The sequence below is a fragment of the Carcharhinus amblyrhynchos genome, chromosome 13, assembly GCF_965287045.1.
Source record: "Carcharhinus amblyrhynchos chromosome 13, sCarAmb.v2.hapA, whole genome shotgun sequence".
NCBI lineage: Eukaryota > Metazoa > Chordata > Chondrichthyes > Carcharhiniformes > Carcharhinidae > Carcharhinus > Carcharhinus amblyrhynchos.
Window position 1 is genome coordinate 76,402,219 of NC_137336.1, and position 17,559 is coordinate 76,419,777.

General features: G+C 50.5%; 1 protein-coding gene across 2 annotated transcripts in view; it reads right to left on the reverse strand.

The window, feature by feature from the left end:
- Positions 1–17,559, reverse strand: part of LOC145351995 (E3 ubiquitin-protein ligase DTX4-like) — a 53,728-nt gene that overhangs the window by 22,486 nt on the left and 13,683 nt on the right. For both annotated transcript variants that reach the window (XM_080201852.1, XM_080201851.1), the window contains exon 2: positions 516–1,287. In XM_080201852.1, coding sequence (XP_080057978.1) covers positions 516–1,287 — 772 coding nt within the window. The remainder of the gene's footprint in view (positions 1–515; positions 1,288–17,559) is intronic.

A 17,559-nucleotide genomic window follows, 5' to 3' on the forward strand; every position in this document is an offset into this window, starting at 1 on the left:
CAGTTTGTGGCAATCTCAACTCAAATCTGCACTTGCTCACCGATCTCCGACTTCTCGGTTAGAGAAGGGGCGCAAGTCTTTCTCTTTGAAAAATACCTCACCAAACCCGTAACCCTCTCTTTTACACCAGTCTCTCCAATGTAGGGCCTTGTTGGGGTAAATAAGTAGAAAGTAGTGTCGGAGGGTGGGTTAACAGACTGTCCGTATAACCAGGGAGGGCCGAGGGGAGGTCATGCTGAGAGTTGTTGTGAACTGGAATGTGTTTCCTGTAAGGAAGCCCATCAAGTTAAACTGGATAAATACAAGGAGGGGCTCAAATCCTCAGGGCTGTGGACTGAGAGAGAGAGAGAGAGAGAGCGGGGAGGGGAGAGAGACTCATCGAGTAGAATCTGTCCAAGCGTGCTGGGGAAAATGGCCTCCTCTTGTACTATTCTGTAATTCTATGCCCTTGGACCCAACCTGCCTCCTTCCCAGATTCCCGTCTTGGAATCGATCAGCGAATCTCCACTCCTTACCCGGAAGCAATGAGGGCCCGTGACTGTGCGATGGCCAGTTGCTGCAGGCCCGAGGTGTTGTTGACGTTGTTCTGGGTCGCTGCCCTGACCACCGAGGAGGAGGAGGAAGAGGAGGAGGACGACGACGATGTCTGGGTCTTGACCTTGCTCAGAGACTGGGCCTGTGGACTGGTGAGCTGGGGCCGGGAGGGTAGGCTCTGAGAGGAAGGAGGAGGGGGTGGAGGTGGATTGTTGGCACTGGGTTGGGCGAGGGAGCGGCCAGTAACAGGCTGGAGAGGTCCTCCTCCTCCTCCTCCTCCTCCTCCTGGGAAGGCCCCATTGCCCTGGGCGACAGGAGACGTGGCCTTGACGCTGGCCACCAACAGGCACTGCTGGCAGTCACAAGGAGGCCCAGCCTGGGGTCCCACAGGCCAGGAGCTGGCCTTGGGTACAGCAGGAGGAGGGAGAGGAGGCAGAGGAGGAGGGGGGAGCAGGCCACAAGGCCCAGGACCCAAGATCGGGTAGGCTGCGTCCAGCCGGCGGTGCAGCCTGCGACGGCGGTGGGTGCGCCGGTTGATCTGGCACATGCCACCAAAGTCCACTACGTAGCAGAAGCCAGCAGGAGTCAGGTCGATCCAGGGACTGCAGTTCTCATGGGCACTCTGGATGGTCACTGAGAGGTCCATGTCATACGGCGTCCAAGCACCACTATCGTTCTCCCATTCCCACACAATGCCCTTCCCGGGAGCGGAAGATGGGTCGTACAAATTCCGTCTGACAGGCCGGAGAGTCCCTGCAACACAAACAAAGAACAAAACCATGACACAACGCTGGCCATCCAGCCACACCAGGCATCATTCTCAATTTCTGACCTTTCAGTTTACAGCGCGCAGAATGGATTAGGGAAGTCACAGAGGTTTACAACATGGAAACAGGCCCTTCGGCCCAACTTGTCCATGCTCTCCCATTTTTTTAACCCCTAAGCTCATCCCAATTGCCTGCATTTGGCCCATTTCACTCTATACCCACCTTACACATATAACTGTCTAAACGTTTTCTTAAAAGACAAAATTATACCCCCTCTACTACTACCTCTGGCAGCTTGTTCCAGACACTTACCACCCTCTGTGTGGAAAACATTGCCCCTCTGGACCCTTTGGTATCTCTCCCCTCTCACCTTAAACCTATACCTTGTAGTTTTAGACTCCCCTTTCTTTGGGAAAGGATATTGACTATCTAGCTGATCTACGCCCCTCATTATTTTATAGACCTCTATAAGGTCACCCCTCAACTTCCTACGCTCCAGAGAACAAAGTCCCAGTCTATCCAGCCTCTCCTTATAATTCAAACCATGCAATCCCAGTAGTATCCTAGTAAATCTTTCCTGCGCTCTTTCTAGATTATTAATATTCTTTCTATAATAGGTGATCAGAATTGTGCACAGTATTCCAAGTGTGGCCTTACCAATGTCTTGTACAACTTCAACAAGACGTCCCAACTCCTGTATTCAATGTTCTGACCAATGAAACCAAGCATGCCGAATGCCTTCTTCACCACTCTGTCCACCTGTGACTCCACTTTCAAGGAGCTATGAACCTGTACCTCAGATCTCTTTGTTCTGTAACTCCCCCCAATGCCCTACCATTAACTGAGTAAGTCCTGCCTTGGTTCAATCTACCAAAATGCAGCACCCCGCATTTATCTAAATTAAACTCCATCTGCCATTCGTCAGCCCACTGGCCAAATTGATCAAGATCCCATTGCAATCCGAGATAACCTTCACTGTCCACTATGCCACCAATCTTGGTGTCATCTGCAAACTTACTAACCATGCCTCCTAAATGCTCAGTGTAGAGGGAGTTTTACACTGTATCTAACGTCGTGCCGTACCTATCCTGGGAGTGTTTGGCGGGGACAGTGTATCAGGAACTATAAATGACAAATAACAGTGGGCCCAGCACCAATCCCTGAGGCACACAGGCCTCCAGTTTGAAAAACAACCCTCTGGCTTCTGTCATCGAGCCAATTTTGTGTCCATTTGGCTACCTCACCCTGAATCCCATGAGATTTAACCTTATGCAACTACCATGTGGTATCTTGTCAAAGGCCTTACTAAAGTCCATGTAGACAACATCAACTGCACTACCCTCATCTACCTTCTTGGTATGATTTTCCATTCACAAAGACATGCTGACTATCCCTAATCAATCATTGCATCTCTAAATGCCTGTGAATCCCATCTCTCAAAATATCTTCTAACAACACACCCACGACAGATGTGAGGTTCACCGTCCTGTAGTTCCCGGGCTTTTCCCTGTAGCCCTTTTTAAACAAAGACACAACATTTGCCACCCTCCAATTTTCAGGCACCTCACCTGTGACTATCGATGATTTAAATATCTCGGCTAGGGGACCCGCAATTTCCTCCCTAGCCTCCCACAATGTCCGGGGATACACTTCATCAGGTGCCCGGGATTTATCTACCTTGAAGCACTTTAATACTTCCAGCACCTCCTTCTCTGTTATGTGTATATCAACAGTAAATACTGATGAGAAATATCCATTTAGAATCTAACCCATCTCTTGTGGGTCTGCACGTAGATGACCTTTTTGATCTTTAAGAGATCCAACTCTGTCCTACTTCTACCCACCTTGCCCTTCACTCTAAGAGGAATGTACTTACCCTGAACCCCAGTTGACACACTTTTGAAAGCCTCACCTTGCCTTTCCATAGACTCCCCCAGCTAACTGTTAAAAGTTCCTGCCAGATACCATCAAAATTGGCCTTGCCCAAGTTAGAATTTTAATTTTTGGGACAGACCTATCATTCTCCATAGCTATCTTAAAACTAATGGAATTATTGTCACTGGTCCCAAAGTGATTCCTCACTAACAATTCTGTCATTTGCCCTCTGCACTTCCCCCATTAAACGCTTCCAGGACAGGAATAGCACAGGATTAGATACAGAGTAAAGCACCTGCTACACTGTCCCCACCAAATATTCCCAGGACAGATTAGATGCAGAGTAAAGCTCCCTCAACACTGTCCCTCATCAAATACTCCCACAACAGGTACACCATGGGGTTAGATACAGAGTAAAGCTTCCTCTACACTGTCCCCCCCATCAAACACTCCCAGGACAGGTACAGCACGGGGTTAGATACAGAGTAAAGCTCCCTCTACACTGTCCCCCCCATCAAACACTCCCAGGACAGGTACAGCACGGGGTTAGATACAGAGTAAAGCTCCCTCTACACTGTCCCTCATCAAACACTCCCAGGACAGGTACAGCACGGGGTTAGATACAGAGTAAAGCTCCCTCTACACTGTCCCCATCAAACACTCCCAGGACAGGTACAGCACGGGGTTAGATACAGAGTAAAGCTACCTCTACACTGTCCCCCATCAAACACTCCCAGGACAGGTACAGCACGGGGTTAGATACAGAGTAAAGCTCCCTCTACACTGTCCCCCCATCAAACACTCCCAGGACAGGTACAGCACGGGGTTAGATACAGAGTAAAGCTCCCTCTACACTGTCCCCCCATCAAACACTCCCAGGACAGGTACAGCACAAGGTTAGATACAGAGTAAAGCTCTCTCTACACTGTCCCCATCAAACACTCCCAGGACAGGTACAGCACAGGGTTAGATACAGAGTAAAGCTTCCTCTATGCTGTCCCATCAGACACTCCAGAACTCTCCATTCACCTGATGAAGGGGCTAACCTGAAAGCTAGTGAATTTACTATCAAATAAATCGGTTGGACTGAAACCTGGCGTTGTCAGACTTTTTACCATCAAACACTCCCAGGGCAGGTACAGCATGTGGTCAGACACAGAGTAAAACTTCCTCTACACTGTCCCCATAAAACAGTTCAGGACAGCTATAGCATGGGGTTAGTTGCAGAGTGAAGCTCGCTCTACACTGTTCCCCCATCAAACTCTCCCAAGACAGCTATAGCATGGGGTTAGATACAGAGTAAAGCTCCCTCTACACTGTCCCCCCATCAAACACTCCCAGAACAGGTACAGCATGGGGTTAGATACAGAGTAAAGCTCCCTCTACACTGTCCCCCATCAAACAATCCGGGACAGGTATAGCATGGGGTTAGATACAGAGTAAAGCTCCCTCTACACTGTCCCCATCAAACACTCCCAGGACAGGTACAGCACGGAGGTAGATACAGAGTAAAGCTCCCTCTACATTGTTCCCCCATCAAACACTCCCAGGACAGGTACAGCACAGGGTTAGATACAGAGTAAAGATCCCTCTACACTGTCCTCATCAAACTCTCCCAGGACAGGTACAGCACGGGGTTAGATACAGAGTAAAGCTCCCTCTACACTGTCCCCCCATCAAACACTCCCAGGACAGTTACAGCACGGGGTTAGATACAGAGTAAAGCTCCCTCTACACTGTCCCCCTATCAAACACTCCCAGGACAGGTACAGCACGGGGTTAGATACAGAGTAAAGGTCCCTCTACACTGTCCTCATCAAACTCTCCCAGGACAGGTACAGCACGGGGTTAGATACAGAGTAAAGCTGCCTCTACACTGTCCCCCCATCAAACACTCCCAGGACAGGTACAGCACGGGGTTAGATACAGAGTAAAGCTCCCTCTACACTGTCCCCCCATCAAACACTCCCAGGACAGGGACAGCACGGGGTTAGATACAGAGTAAAGCTCCCTCTACACTGTCCCAATCAAACACTCCCAGGACAGGTACAGCACGGGGTGAGATACAGAGTAAAGCTCCCTCTACACTGTCCCCATCAAACACTCCCAGGACAGGGACAGCACGGGGTTAGATACAGAGTAAAGCTCCCTCTACACTGTCCCAATCAAACACTCCCAGGACAGGTACAGCACGGGGTTAGATACAGAGTAAAGCTCCCTCTATACTGTCCCCATCAAACACTCTTAGGACAGGTACAGCACGGGGTTAGATACAGAGTAAAGCTCCCTCTACACTGTCCCCCATCAAACACTCCCAGGACAGGTACAGCACGGAGTTAGATACAGAGTAAAGCTCCCTCTACACTGTCCCAATCAAACACTCCCAGGACAGGTACAGCACGGGGTGAGATACAGAGTAAAGCTCCCTCTACACTGTCCCCATCAAACACTCCCAGGACAGGGACAGCACGGGGTTAGATACAGAGTAAAGCTCCCTCTACACTGTCCCAATCAAACACTCCCAGGACAGGTACAGCACGGGGTTAGATACAGAGTAAAGCTCCCTCTACACTGTCCCCCCATCAAACACTCCCAGGACAGGTACAGCACGGGGTTAGATACAGAGTAAAGCTCCCTCTACACTGTCCCAATCAAACACTCCCAGGACAGGTACAGCACGGGGTTAGATAGAGAGTAAAGTTCCCTCTACACTGTCCCCATCAAACACTCCCAGGACAGGTACAGCACGGGGTTAGATACAGAGTAAAGCTCCCTCTACACTGTCCCCCATCAAACACTCCCAGGACAGGTACAGCACGGGGTTAGATACAGAGTAAAGCTCCCTCTACACTGTCCCCATCAAACACTCCCAGGACAGGTACAGCACGGGGTTAGATACAGAGTAAAGCTCCCTCTACACTGTCCCCATCAAACACTCCCAGGACAGGTACAGCACAGGGTTAGATACAGAGTAAAGCTCCCTCTACACTGTCCCCATCAAACACTCCCAGGACAGGTACAGCACGGGGTTAGATACAGAGTAAAGTTCCCTCTACACTGTCCCCATCAAACACTCTCAGGACAGGTACTGCACGGGGTTAGATACAGAGTAAAGCTCCCTCTACACTGTCCCCCCCATCAAACACTCCCAGGACAGGTACAGCACGGGGTTAGATACAGAGTAAAGCTCCCTCTACACTGTCCCCCCATCAAACACTCCCAGGACAGGTACAGCACGGGGTTAGATACAGAATACTTCATAAACTTAGAAGTCCATTTTTCCCCTTTAGTCTGTCACACTAATCAGTGAAGTTGTGACTGATCAGCAAGAGCTTGTGATACAATGTTAGTGTCCTTCCTCTGGACCTGAACCTCTGTGTTCCAGTCCAGCATCAGGACTCAGTGCTAATGGTGGGAGAGCTGCTCACATCGTTCCACAGGCTGATAGTCAGCTGGGAAATTCCTCCGCCAATTCCCAATTACTCTGCAAAGGAACAGAGTGAGTGTGAAGAAAACTGGTTGGTCTGAGCTCCATCTATCTGCCTTCATTCAGTCAGTGTCCATCTTCCCCAACAAAAATATCTACCAATTCCAGTTCTGAAATTCCCAATTAACTCAGCTGTTTTTGTGAAGAGAGTTCTGGATTTCCACTCCCCCTCCCCTCTCTCTCTCTCCCTCCCTCTCTCTGGCTCTCATCTATCACTCTCTCACTTTATCTCTCTCTCTCTCCCTCCCTCTCTCTGGCTCTCGTCTATCACCCTCTCACTTTCCCTCTCTCTCTCTCTCCCTCCCTCTCTCTGGCTCTCGTGTATCACCCTCTCACTTTCCCTCTCTCTCTCTCTCCCTCCCTCTCTCTGGCTCTCGTCTATCACCCTCTCACTTTCCCTCTCTCTCTCTCTCCCTCCCTCTCTCTGGCTCTCGTCTATCACCCTCTCACTTTCCCTCTCTCTCTCTCTCCCTCCCGCTCTCTGGCTCTCGTCTATCACCCTCTCACTTTCCCTCTCTCTCTCTCTCTCTGGTTCTTCCCCTCTCTCTCTCTCTCTCTCTTCTCCCCCACATCTCTTGCTCTTTCACACCCCCACCCCTCACTTGCTCTTCCTCCCCCTCACTCTCTCTGACTTTTCCTCCCTATCTCTCGCCCCTGTTTTCCCTCCCCTCTGTCTCTGTCTCTGTCTCTCTCTCTCCTCTTCTCTCTCTCTCTGGCTCTCCCCTCTCTGTCTCTCTCACTCTCTTTCTCTCTTTCCCCTTTCCCTCTTACTGGCTCTCTCTCTCTCTCTCTCTCACACACACACCCCTGCCCGACTCTCTCCCACCCCCACTCCCTCTCCCTCTGACTCTCCTGCTCTCTCTCTGACTCTCCTGCTCTCTCTCTGGCTCTCCCCTTCTCTCTCTCTCTGGCTCTCCCCTTCTCTCTCTCTCTGGCTCTCCCTTTCTCTTTCTCTCCCCTTCTCTCTCTCTCTGGGTCTCCCCTTCTCTCTCTCTCTCTCTCTCTGGCTCTCCCATTCTCTCTCTCTCTGGCTCTCCCCTTCTCTCTCTCTCTCTCTCCCCTTCTCTCTCTCTCTCTCTGGCTCTCCCCTTCTCTCTCTCTCTGGCTCTCCCCTTCTCTCTCTCTCTCTCTCTGGCTCTCCCCTTCTTTCTCTCTCTGGCTCTCCCCTTCTCTCTCTCTCTCTCTCTGGCTCTCCCCTTCTCTCTCTCTCTCTGGCTCTCCCCTTCTCTCTCTCTCTCTCTGGCTCTCCCCTTCTCTCTCTCTCTGGCTCTCCCCTTCTCTCTCTCTCTCTCTCTGGCTCTCCCCTTCTGTCTCTCTCTGGCTCTCCCTTTCTCTCTCCCTCCCCTTCTCTCTCCCTCTTCTCTGGCTCTCCCTCCTCTCTGACTCTCCCTCTCTCTCTGTGACTCTACAGTTCTCCTTCCCTCTCCCTCACTGTGGCTCTCCCTCTGTCTTTCTCTCCCCTCTCTCTCTCTCTCTCTGGCTCTCCCCCCACCACCCCCTCCCTTTCTCTAGCCCTCCCCTCTCTGTCTCTCCAGCTCTTCCCTCTCTCTCTCTCTGGCTCTCCCCTTCTCTCTGGCTCACTCTCTCGCTGACTGTCCACCCACCACTCCCCTCCCTCCCCGGCCCCCTGGCTCCCCTCTCTCCCTCTGGCTCTCCCTGTCTTTTTCCCTCAATCTTTCTCTCTCTGGCTCTCCCCTCTCCCTCTCTCTCTCTCTGGCTTTCCTTCTCTCATTTTTGCTCTCTGTGCCTCTCCCCTTTTCTTTCTCTCTCTGGCTCTCTCTCTCTCCACCAACCCCCCCCCCCCCACACACTGCCTCAGTTTCCCCCAATCTCTGTCTCTCATCCCCCTCTCCATTTCTGTCTCTTTCTCTGTCTCCCCCTCTCTCTGGCTCTCCTCTCTTTCTCTCTCTGTGCCACTCCCCTTTTCTCTCTCTCTCTCTCTTGCTCTTCCTCCTGCCCTCTCTCTCTCTGCCTCTCCCTTCTCTCTCTCTCTCTGTCTTCCCCCTTCTCTCTGTTTCCCCCCTCTCTCTCTGTCTCCCCGTCTCTCTCTCTCTCTCCCCACTTCTCTCTCTGTGTCTCATCCTCTGTCTCTCTCTCTCTGTCTCCCCCCGTCTTCCCCTCTTACTCTGACTCCCCCTTCTCTGTCTCACCGCTCTTTCTGTCTCTCTCCCCTCTCTTTCTCTGAGTCCCCTCCCTCTCTTTCGCTGGCTCTCCCTCTCTCTCTCTCTCCCCCCATCTCTCTCTATCTCTATCTCCCCCACCCCTTCTCCCCCTCTCTCTGTCTCCCCCCCCTCAGTCTCCCCTCTGTGTCTCTGTCCCTCTCTGTCTTTCCCTCATTCTCTGTCTCCCCCCATCTCTGTGTCTGAACCCCCCCCCCCGGCTCTCTCTGAGCTCCCCCCTCTCTCTCCGCCCCCTCTCTCTCCCTGTCTCTACCCCCCCATCTCTCCCCACCCTCATTCTCTTTCTCACCCCACTCTTTCTGTCTCTCCCCACTCTTTCTTTCTCCCTTCCTCCCTCTCTCTGTCTCTCCCCCACCCCCTATCTCTCTCTCTCTCTCTGACTCTCCCTTCCTCCCTCTCTGTCTCTCCCCCACCCCCTATCTATCTCTATCTCTCTCTCTGACTCTCCCTTCCTCCCTCTCTCTGTCTCTCCCCCACGCCCTATCTATCTCTATCTCTCTCTCTCTCTGACTCTCCCTTTCTCCTTCTCTCTGGCTCTCCCTCTCTCCATCTCTCTTTCTGTCTCCCCCCCATCTCCTGCCCTTTCTCTCTCTGTCTCCAACCTTCCCTCTCTTGCTATCTCGGTCTCCCCCCTTCTCTTTCTGTCTATATCCCCTCTCTCTCTGTCTCTCCTCCCTATCTCTGTCTCTACTCCCCCTCTCTCTCTATCTCTGCCCCTGCCTCTCCCCCCTCTCCCGCTCACTCTGCCTTTCCCTCTCACTCTGCCTCTCCCTCTCTCACTCTGCCTCTCCCCCTCTCCCTCTCACTCTGCCTCTCCCCTCTCCCTCTCACTCTGCCTCTCCCTCTCCCCCCTCTCTCACTCTGCCTCTCCCCCCTCTCCCTCTCACTCTGCCTCTCCCCTCTCCCTCTCACTCTGCCTCTCCCTCTCACTCTGCCTCTCCCCCCTCTCTCACTCTGCCTCTCCCCCCTCTCCCTCTCACTCTGCCTCTCCCCCCTCTCCCTCTCACTCTGCCTCTCCCCTCTCCCTCTCACTCTGCCTCTCCCCTCTCCCTCTCACTCTCTCTCCTCTGCCTCTGCTCTCTCTGCCTCTCCCTCTCTCTCACTCTGCCTCTCCCCTCTCCCTCTCTCTGCCTCTCCCTCTCTGGTTCTCCCTCACTCCTGGCTGTCCCTTTATATCTGCATAATCTTTCCTGTAAATAAGGGTATTGTTGTTTAGTCTCTCAACTGGTGACCAGAAGTTATTACACTGGCGACGGGGATAAAGGCAAGCCTCAAACTATGAGGTAACAGTTTACCTTGAATTTTGAGATAATGACAAAAATGCTCCTGTTTGGATGGACAGATCATTTTGATATCTCCCTGAAAGACTAGACACAATAAGTACAGCGTTTGTGATAGAAGATCCAGGCCAATGGAATAGAGGAGGAAAGAAAGAGAAAGGCAATCCTCATGCATGTGGGACTCAGGGTTACAAATTGATTCATAATCTCACTACCCTGAGCATGCCCAACTCAAAGTGAGATTATTGAATTGGAAAGTCAATTTTCCATCTGGAACCACCATTGTATAGATTTAATTTTAATAGGAGGGGGTGAGTCCCAGACAAAACTGTTGCACCTTCTATCACCAAATTGAAGCAAATCACAGAGCATTACAACTTGAGGACTACTCTGAATGATAAGCTGCAGGACAGATTAGTCTGTGGAGTGAATAATGAGGCTATTCAACAGAAGTTACGAGCAGAGGAAGGTATAACGTTCCCGGTAAATGGAAAGCCTCTTAAAGCAGAAGCAGACACTGGGGCACCTGCTACTGTGATAGGTCAACTTCAGAAAGCAGAGTGGGAGCTAGCCATTGAACTTAAAGAGGGCTGCAGCAAAGTTAACAGTGAACACAGCAAAAGCCATAAAGATAATGGCCGTGACAACAGTACCTAAGAACCTAGAACAATACATCATAAGAACAGACCCTTTGGCCCACTGAGCCTGCCCCGATATCCGGTTTCTATCCCATTGTTTGTCACGTATCTATCAAGATACGTTTTGAACATTTCTGATGTACCTGTTTCCAGCACATCCATTGACAGTGCGTTCCACCACCCTCTGTGTGAAAAACTTTCTCAACACGTCTCCCCTAAACTTGCCACTACTTACCTTAAACCTTTTCCCCCTTGTAGTCAACCCTTCCGCCCTGCCCGAGCTCCCAGTATTAAAAGCTTCAGGTGAAGGACAAAGTCTTCTGGGCCGCAATTATCTCAAGGAAAACAAGTTAAATTGGACTGAGATTTTCCAGGAAGGAGGATTAAATGAATTGATGAAGAAATACGATAGTGTCTTCAGTGATGAGTTAGGCAAGATAAAAGGCCTGCAGGGGAAGATCTGTGTAAATCCATGGGTGAACTTTGGTTTTTTTTCAGGCAAGACCAGTACTGTACACCGTAAGGGAAAAGATGGATACTGAATTTAAGAGATTTGAAGAATTTGGCATTATTCAGCAAGTTCAGTTCATGGAATGGGCAGCATCCATAGTGTGGAGTTTGCACGTTCTCCTCGTGTCTGCCTGGGTTTCCTCCGCGTGCTCCGGTTTCCTCCCCCAGTCCAAAGATGTGCGGGTTAGGTTGATTGGCCATGCTAAGGAAATTGCCCCTTAGTGTCCAGGGATGTGTAGGTTAGAGGGATTAGTGGGTATGGTATGGGGGTAGGCCCTCGATGGGCCTCTTTCTGCACTGTAGGCTTCTACGATTCTATGATACCCGTGTTGAAACCAGAGAAGACCATCCCCATTTGTGGGGACTACTAGTTGACAGCTAACCAGGCTGTCAAATCGCATAAATATCCAATCCTGAAGATTGGAGACCCATATGCAAAGTTGGCTGGAGGTCAATCTTATACAAAGTTGGAATTAAGTACGTCAGCAATTCAAATTAAACAATGTTTCCTGAAGTTCTTGCAGGTAAACACAAAAAGGTTCGTTCCAGAATATGCCCTTTGGTGCACTGTCAGCACGTGCTACTTTCCAGAACACAATGGAAAGTATGTTGCGAGAGTTGCCACAAAGGTATAGTATATCTTGATTATGTTCTTGTAACTGGATCGACGGATGCCAAACGCTGAGCTCCCTTGGAGCCGGTGGAGAAGAAATTGCAAAAGGCTGGATTCAGTTCAAGAAGGAGAAATGTATTTTCAAACCACCCAGGAACCCAATCTAGTGAACCTTGTAGCTGCACAAGGATTACACCCCACAGAAGATAAGATCAAGGCCACAGAAGGGAAACCGGACTTTTTTTAAACCAAACCTGTCAATGTCATTGGCTCCCCTTTCACGTGCTGCTAAAGAAGCCCCAGTGTTGGTTTGGAAGACACCCCAGAAAGAAGCCTTTAACATTTGCTGCATTTTTCAAGCTTGTTGGTACATTATGACCTATGTTAGGAATTGGTGCTAGCCAGTGATACCTCCCCATACGGTGTTTTCCCATGAGATGGATCTGAAAGGCTGATAGGGTATATGGTTAGCACTGCTGCCTCATAGCACCAGGGACCTGGCTTCGATTCCTGGCTTGGGTCACTGTCTGTGTGGAGTCTGCACATTCTCCCCATGTCTGTGTGGGTTTCTTCCAGGTGCTCCGGTTTCCTCCCACAGTCCAACGATGTGTGGGTTCTGTGGATTGGCCATGGTAAATTGCCCCTTAAGTGCCAGGAGGAGCGAGCTAGGGTACATACATGGGGTTATGGGGATAGGGTCTGAGTGGGATTGTGGTCAGTGCAGACTCGATGGGCTGAATGGTCTTCTGCACTGTAGCATTCTATACAATTCCATGATCTATGTCTGGAAACCCTCTGAGAGGCTGAAGAAGATAACTCACAAATCGAGAAAGAAGAATTATCAATAGTTTTTGATATGAAGAAATTCAATCAGTACTTAAACAGTGAGCATAGAATCGAAGAATCCCTACGGTGCAGAAGGATACCATTCGGCCCATCGAGTCTGCACCAACATTGATCCCACCCCATATATTTACCCTGCCAATCCCCCTGACGCCAATGGACAATTTAGCATGGCCGATTCATCTAACCTGCACATTTTTGGAGTGTGGGAGGAATCCTGAGCACCCAGAGGAAACCCATGCAGATATGGGGAATGTGCAAATTCCACATAGACAGTGACCCAAGTTGGATATTGTACCCGGGCCCCTGACACTGTGAGGCAGCGGCGCTAACCACATTTTGCCACCTTGCCGCCCCCACTGTTTCTGATCACAAATCATTTTGGGGTCTTTTTAAAGAAGACAAGGTTATTCTGTCAATCACTTTGGCAAGAATTCAGCATTGGGTGTTAATCCTCTCCACCTACGAATATACTTTAAGCATCAGCTTGGAAGACACATAGCGAATGCAGAAGCACTTAGTCGCCTATCTTTGCAAGAGAATGTTGCACCTCCCCCAATACCAGAGGAAATTGTCACGGCACTGAATTTCTTAAGACACAGTGTGAGTGAAGCACACCAATTACTGAACCAGCCCCCATCCATTGCTGTCCAAAGTGAGGCGCAGAATCATATCAGGATTGACTAATGAGCCCGTTTCTGGAGAGTTGGAATTATATATGAAAGGATGAATTAAGTTGTTAAGATAGCATCACTGTTTGGAGAGCCAGAGTAGTCAGTCCTGTACCAGGCAGAGAGCTGTTCCTAGCTGAACTGCACAGTGCCATTCCTGGCACCTCTAAGACGAAGATGCTCGCCAGGAGTTCTGTGTGGTGGCCTGGTATTGATTCCAACATCGCCACCCTAGTCGAGCACTGTGAACAAAGCCAACTGCAACAGAAGTTGCCTGTTGCAACTGCACTGCAGCCTCGGGACTGGCCTGGTCAGCCTTGGGTATGAATCCAGATTGGTTATGCTGGTCCATTCATTGGCACAGTATTTCTGCTTATTGTCGATTCACATTCTCAGTGCATGAAGTGTTTGAGGTGGAGTCTCCAACACCACATTTGAGAAATTACGCCAATGTTTTTCTACCCACCTGAAGTCAAGGTGTCTGATAATGAAACAGACTTCGTGAGTGTTGACCTCAGGGCAACTTGACTGCCCTCAATGGTGTCAAGCACTTATGGACCGCACTTCCACCCATCATCCAACAGACTCACTGAACGAGCTGTCCAAACCTTTAAGTCTGGCCTAAAGGAGCAGTCAGGAGTGAGCCCGGAGACCAGAATCTCACGATTCTTTCCGGGCTACAGAACCACTCCACAAGCAACAACGGGGGTCCCGCCATCAGGCGTTAATGAACTGTCATCTCGGAATGAGACTGAGACTCGTGTTTCCAAGTTTGCGGGGAGGGGAGAGAGATCATAGAATCATACAGTACAGAAAGAGGCCCTTTGGCCCATCGAGTCTGCACACGAAACACAACCCCACCCAGGCCCTACCCCTCATATCCCCACATATTGTACCCACTAATCCCTCTAACCTACGCATCGCAGCACACTAAGGAGCAATTTCTTAGCACGGCCAATCAATCTAACCCGCACATCTTTGGACTGTGGGAGGAAACCCACGCAGACACAAGGGGAACGTGCAAACTCCACACAGACACTGACCTGCACCAGGAGTTGAACCCAGGACCCTGGAGCTGTGAAGCAGCAGTGCTAACCACTGTGCTACCGTTCCACCCAAGCAGCGAGAAGACAAACCGTGATTCATGTCAGTCAACGGCGATGGCCTAGTGATGTTATTGCTAGGCTATTAATCCAGAAACTCAGCTAATGTTCTGGGGACCCGGGTCCTGGGATTAAGAATCGACTGATGACCATGAAACTATTGTCGATTGTTGGGAAAAACCCATCTGGTTCACTAATGTCCTTTAGGGAAGGAAATCTGCCATCCTTACCTAGTCTGGCCCACAGACTCCAGAGCCACAGCAATGTGGTTGACTCTCAGCAGCCCTCAAAGGGCAACTCAAATGGGCAATAAATGCTGGCCTGCCCGCGATGCCCATGTCCCACAGAGGAATAACAAAAATGAAGCCATGTACGTGAGGAATTTTGGAAGTGGGTCAAGAGAGGTCCCGGGAGCCCCGTCTTATCCAGTGGATGTAGAAGGGAGGATCTACCTGAAATACGTAGACCATTTGAGAGAGCGGGAGTTTCCCCATCAGCCCGTACAGCCATCGGGAGTAATATTACCATCTGGGAATGTTGTTGACTATCCAAGCACTGAAGTAACAGTCGGTTTGTTACAGGCACGACCAATGTCTCCATGGAAACAGATAGAATTGAACTGCCAATGCCTGGAGAGAGGCCTGTCATTGTGGGTTTGACTGACAGCAATCCTGTGGAAACATCCCAGACATGGAAGTGATGGCATTCCACTAGGAAATCGAACCCCCGCCCCCCCCAAAACACGGGATTTATAATGGACTGGATCCATGTGTAAAATGCTGGATTGTTGGGGACTGAGGAAACTGATTATTGTCGAGTGTAATTAGACCGGGAAGGATGTGGTGATTGTCCGTCTGACTCAGAAAACCAACCAGGGGCCAATCTGGGGGTTCACCCCAGCTGGCAAGCAGGGGCTTCTGTTCCAAAAGCTCCCGAGGAGGTGGATGCAGTCACAAGGCTGTATCGCCTTTACCTGCAAATAAAGCTGTTGTTTCTTTCTCTTAACCAGTGAACAACATCTCACTAGCTGTCTACCTTTCTCACTCACTCTCTCCCTCATTCTAGCTCACCTTTGCTCTCTCTTTCTCTCGCTGTCTCACACTCTCTCTGTCTATCTAGCTGTCTCTCTCCTTCTCTCTGTCTGTCCCCTCCCTCTGCCTCTCTCTCTCTCTAGCATTCTCTCTCTGCCTCTCTCTCTCTATCTGTCTCTTGTTCTCTCTCTCTAGCATTCTCTCTCTGCCTCTCTCTCTCTATCTGTCTCTTGCTGTCTCTCTCTCTCTCTAGCATTCTCTCTCTGCCTCTCTCTGTCTCTCTAGCTGTGTCTTTCTGTTTTCTATCTCTCTCCCTCCTCTAATCACCCCCCTTCCCCGTGCCCCCCTCTAGTTTTGTCTCCGGGCTCTGTACAGATGGTTCTGCTGTCTCTCCTACGAGCTGTTCCTACAAAGCCGATTCCATCTCTTTTCAGTCTCTTGATGTATTCCCTACCAACACCTCCCCTCCCTCCTCCACCCCTCCCCCTCCCAGGGAGCGTGAGAATACCGAGGATGTGTCATTCCCACTCTGTCCTGCCTCTCATTCATTCTCAGTGATGGTGGCGGGGGGGTGGGGGGGTTGCCACTGACGCTTGGTCTCACAAATTCTGTCCCGCTCCCCTGTGTACCTGCCTCCATCCAGCTACACAGCCATTCCCATCATTCCAAGCTGGAATACCAGGATCCTTTATAATTAGTGAAGACTGGCCAAATAGACATCCAACTTGCTCATGGCTTTTTATTTTCTCATTTACAGGATGGCTAGACCAGCATTTATTGCCCATCTCTAACTGCCCCCTTTGAGTAGGGGGTGGCACGATGACACAGTGGTGAGCGCCAGGGATCCGGGTTCAATTCTGGCCTCGGGTGACTGTCTGTATGGAGTCTGCACATTCTCCCCATGTCTGCATGGGTTTCCTCCCGTTGCTCTGGTTTCCTCCCCCAGTTCAGAGATTTGCAGGTTAGGTGCATTGACTGTGCGAAATAGACTCGAGTGTCAGGAGGATTAGCAGGGTAAATATGTGGGGTTATGGGGATAGGATCTGGGTAGGATTGTGGGCGATGTAAACTCCGTGGGCCAAATGGCCTCTTTGTGCACTGTCGGGATTTTAAGGTGGCAGTGAGCTGCTTTCTTGAACTGCTGCAGCCCCACAGTGCTGTTATGAAGGGAATTCCAGGATTTTCACCCAACAGTGAAGGAATGGCTTGAAATAAATGTATTTTACACACAGACAGACGCCCTCCCAGGTAAGTGGATGCATCCAGCCACCCACATACATGCACCCGTCCATAGGTGTGCACCATGCACAGATGTGAGCTCACAAGGCAGGGCATAGGTTTTGTACAAACAGCTGATAGGATGGACGCAGAGCCATCTGTACAGCGTGCATCCGGACGCAAGCTCACAGTCACACCAATACATGCATGAATGTACGGGCACCCACTCACCCAGCTGGCTACATACATGCTCCCAGCCATGTGCATGGGTCCTTGTGCATGAGTCGCAAAAACCCAGCCTGCAGGTGCAGCAGGTGGTCAGGAAGGCGAATGGGATGCTGGCCTTCGTAGCGAGGGGGATTGAATATAAAAGTAGGGAGGTCTTGCTGCGGCTGTATAGGGCATTGGTGAGGCCGCAGCTGGAGTACTGTGTGCAGTTTTGGCCGCCGCACTTACGCAAGGATATTTTGGCCTTGGAGGGAGTGCAGAGGAGGTTTACTAGGCTGATGCCGGAGTTGAGGGGATTGAGCTATGAGGAGAGGCTGAATAAACTAGGCTTGTACTCGTTAGAGTTTAGAAGAATGAGGGGAGATCTCATTGAGACATATAAGATGATGAATGGGATGGATAGGATAGAGGTGGAGAGACTCTTCCCGCTCAGAAAGGACAGTGGGACTAGGGGGCACAGCCTCAAGGTAAAGGGGGGTGCGGTTTAGAACGGAGTTGAGGAGGAACTTCTTCACTCAAAGGGTGGTGAATCTCTGGAATTCTCTGCCCGTTGAGGTGGTGGAGGCTACCTCGCTAAATAT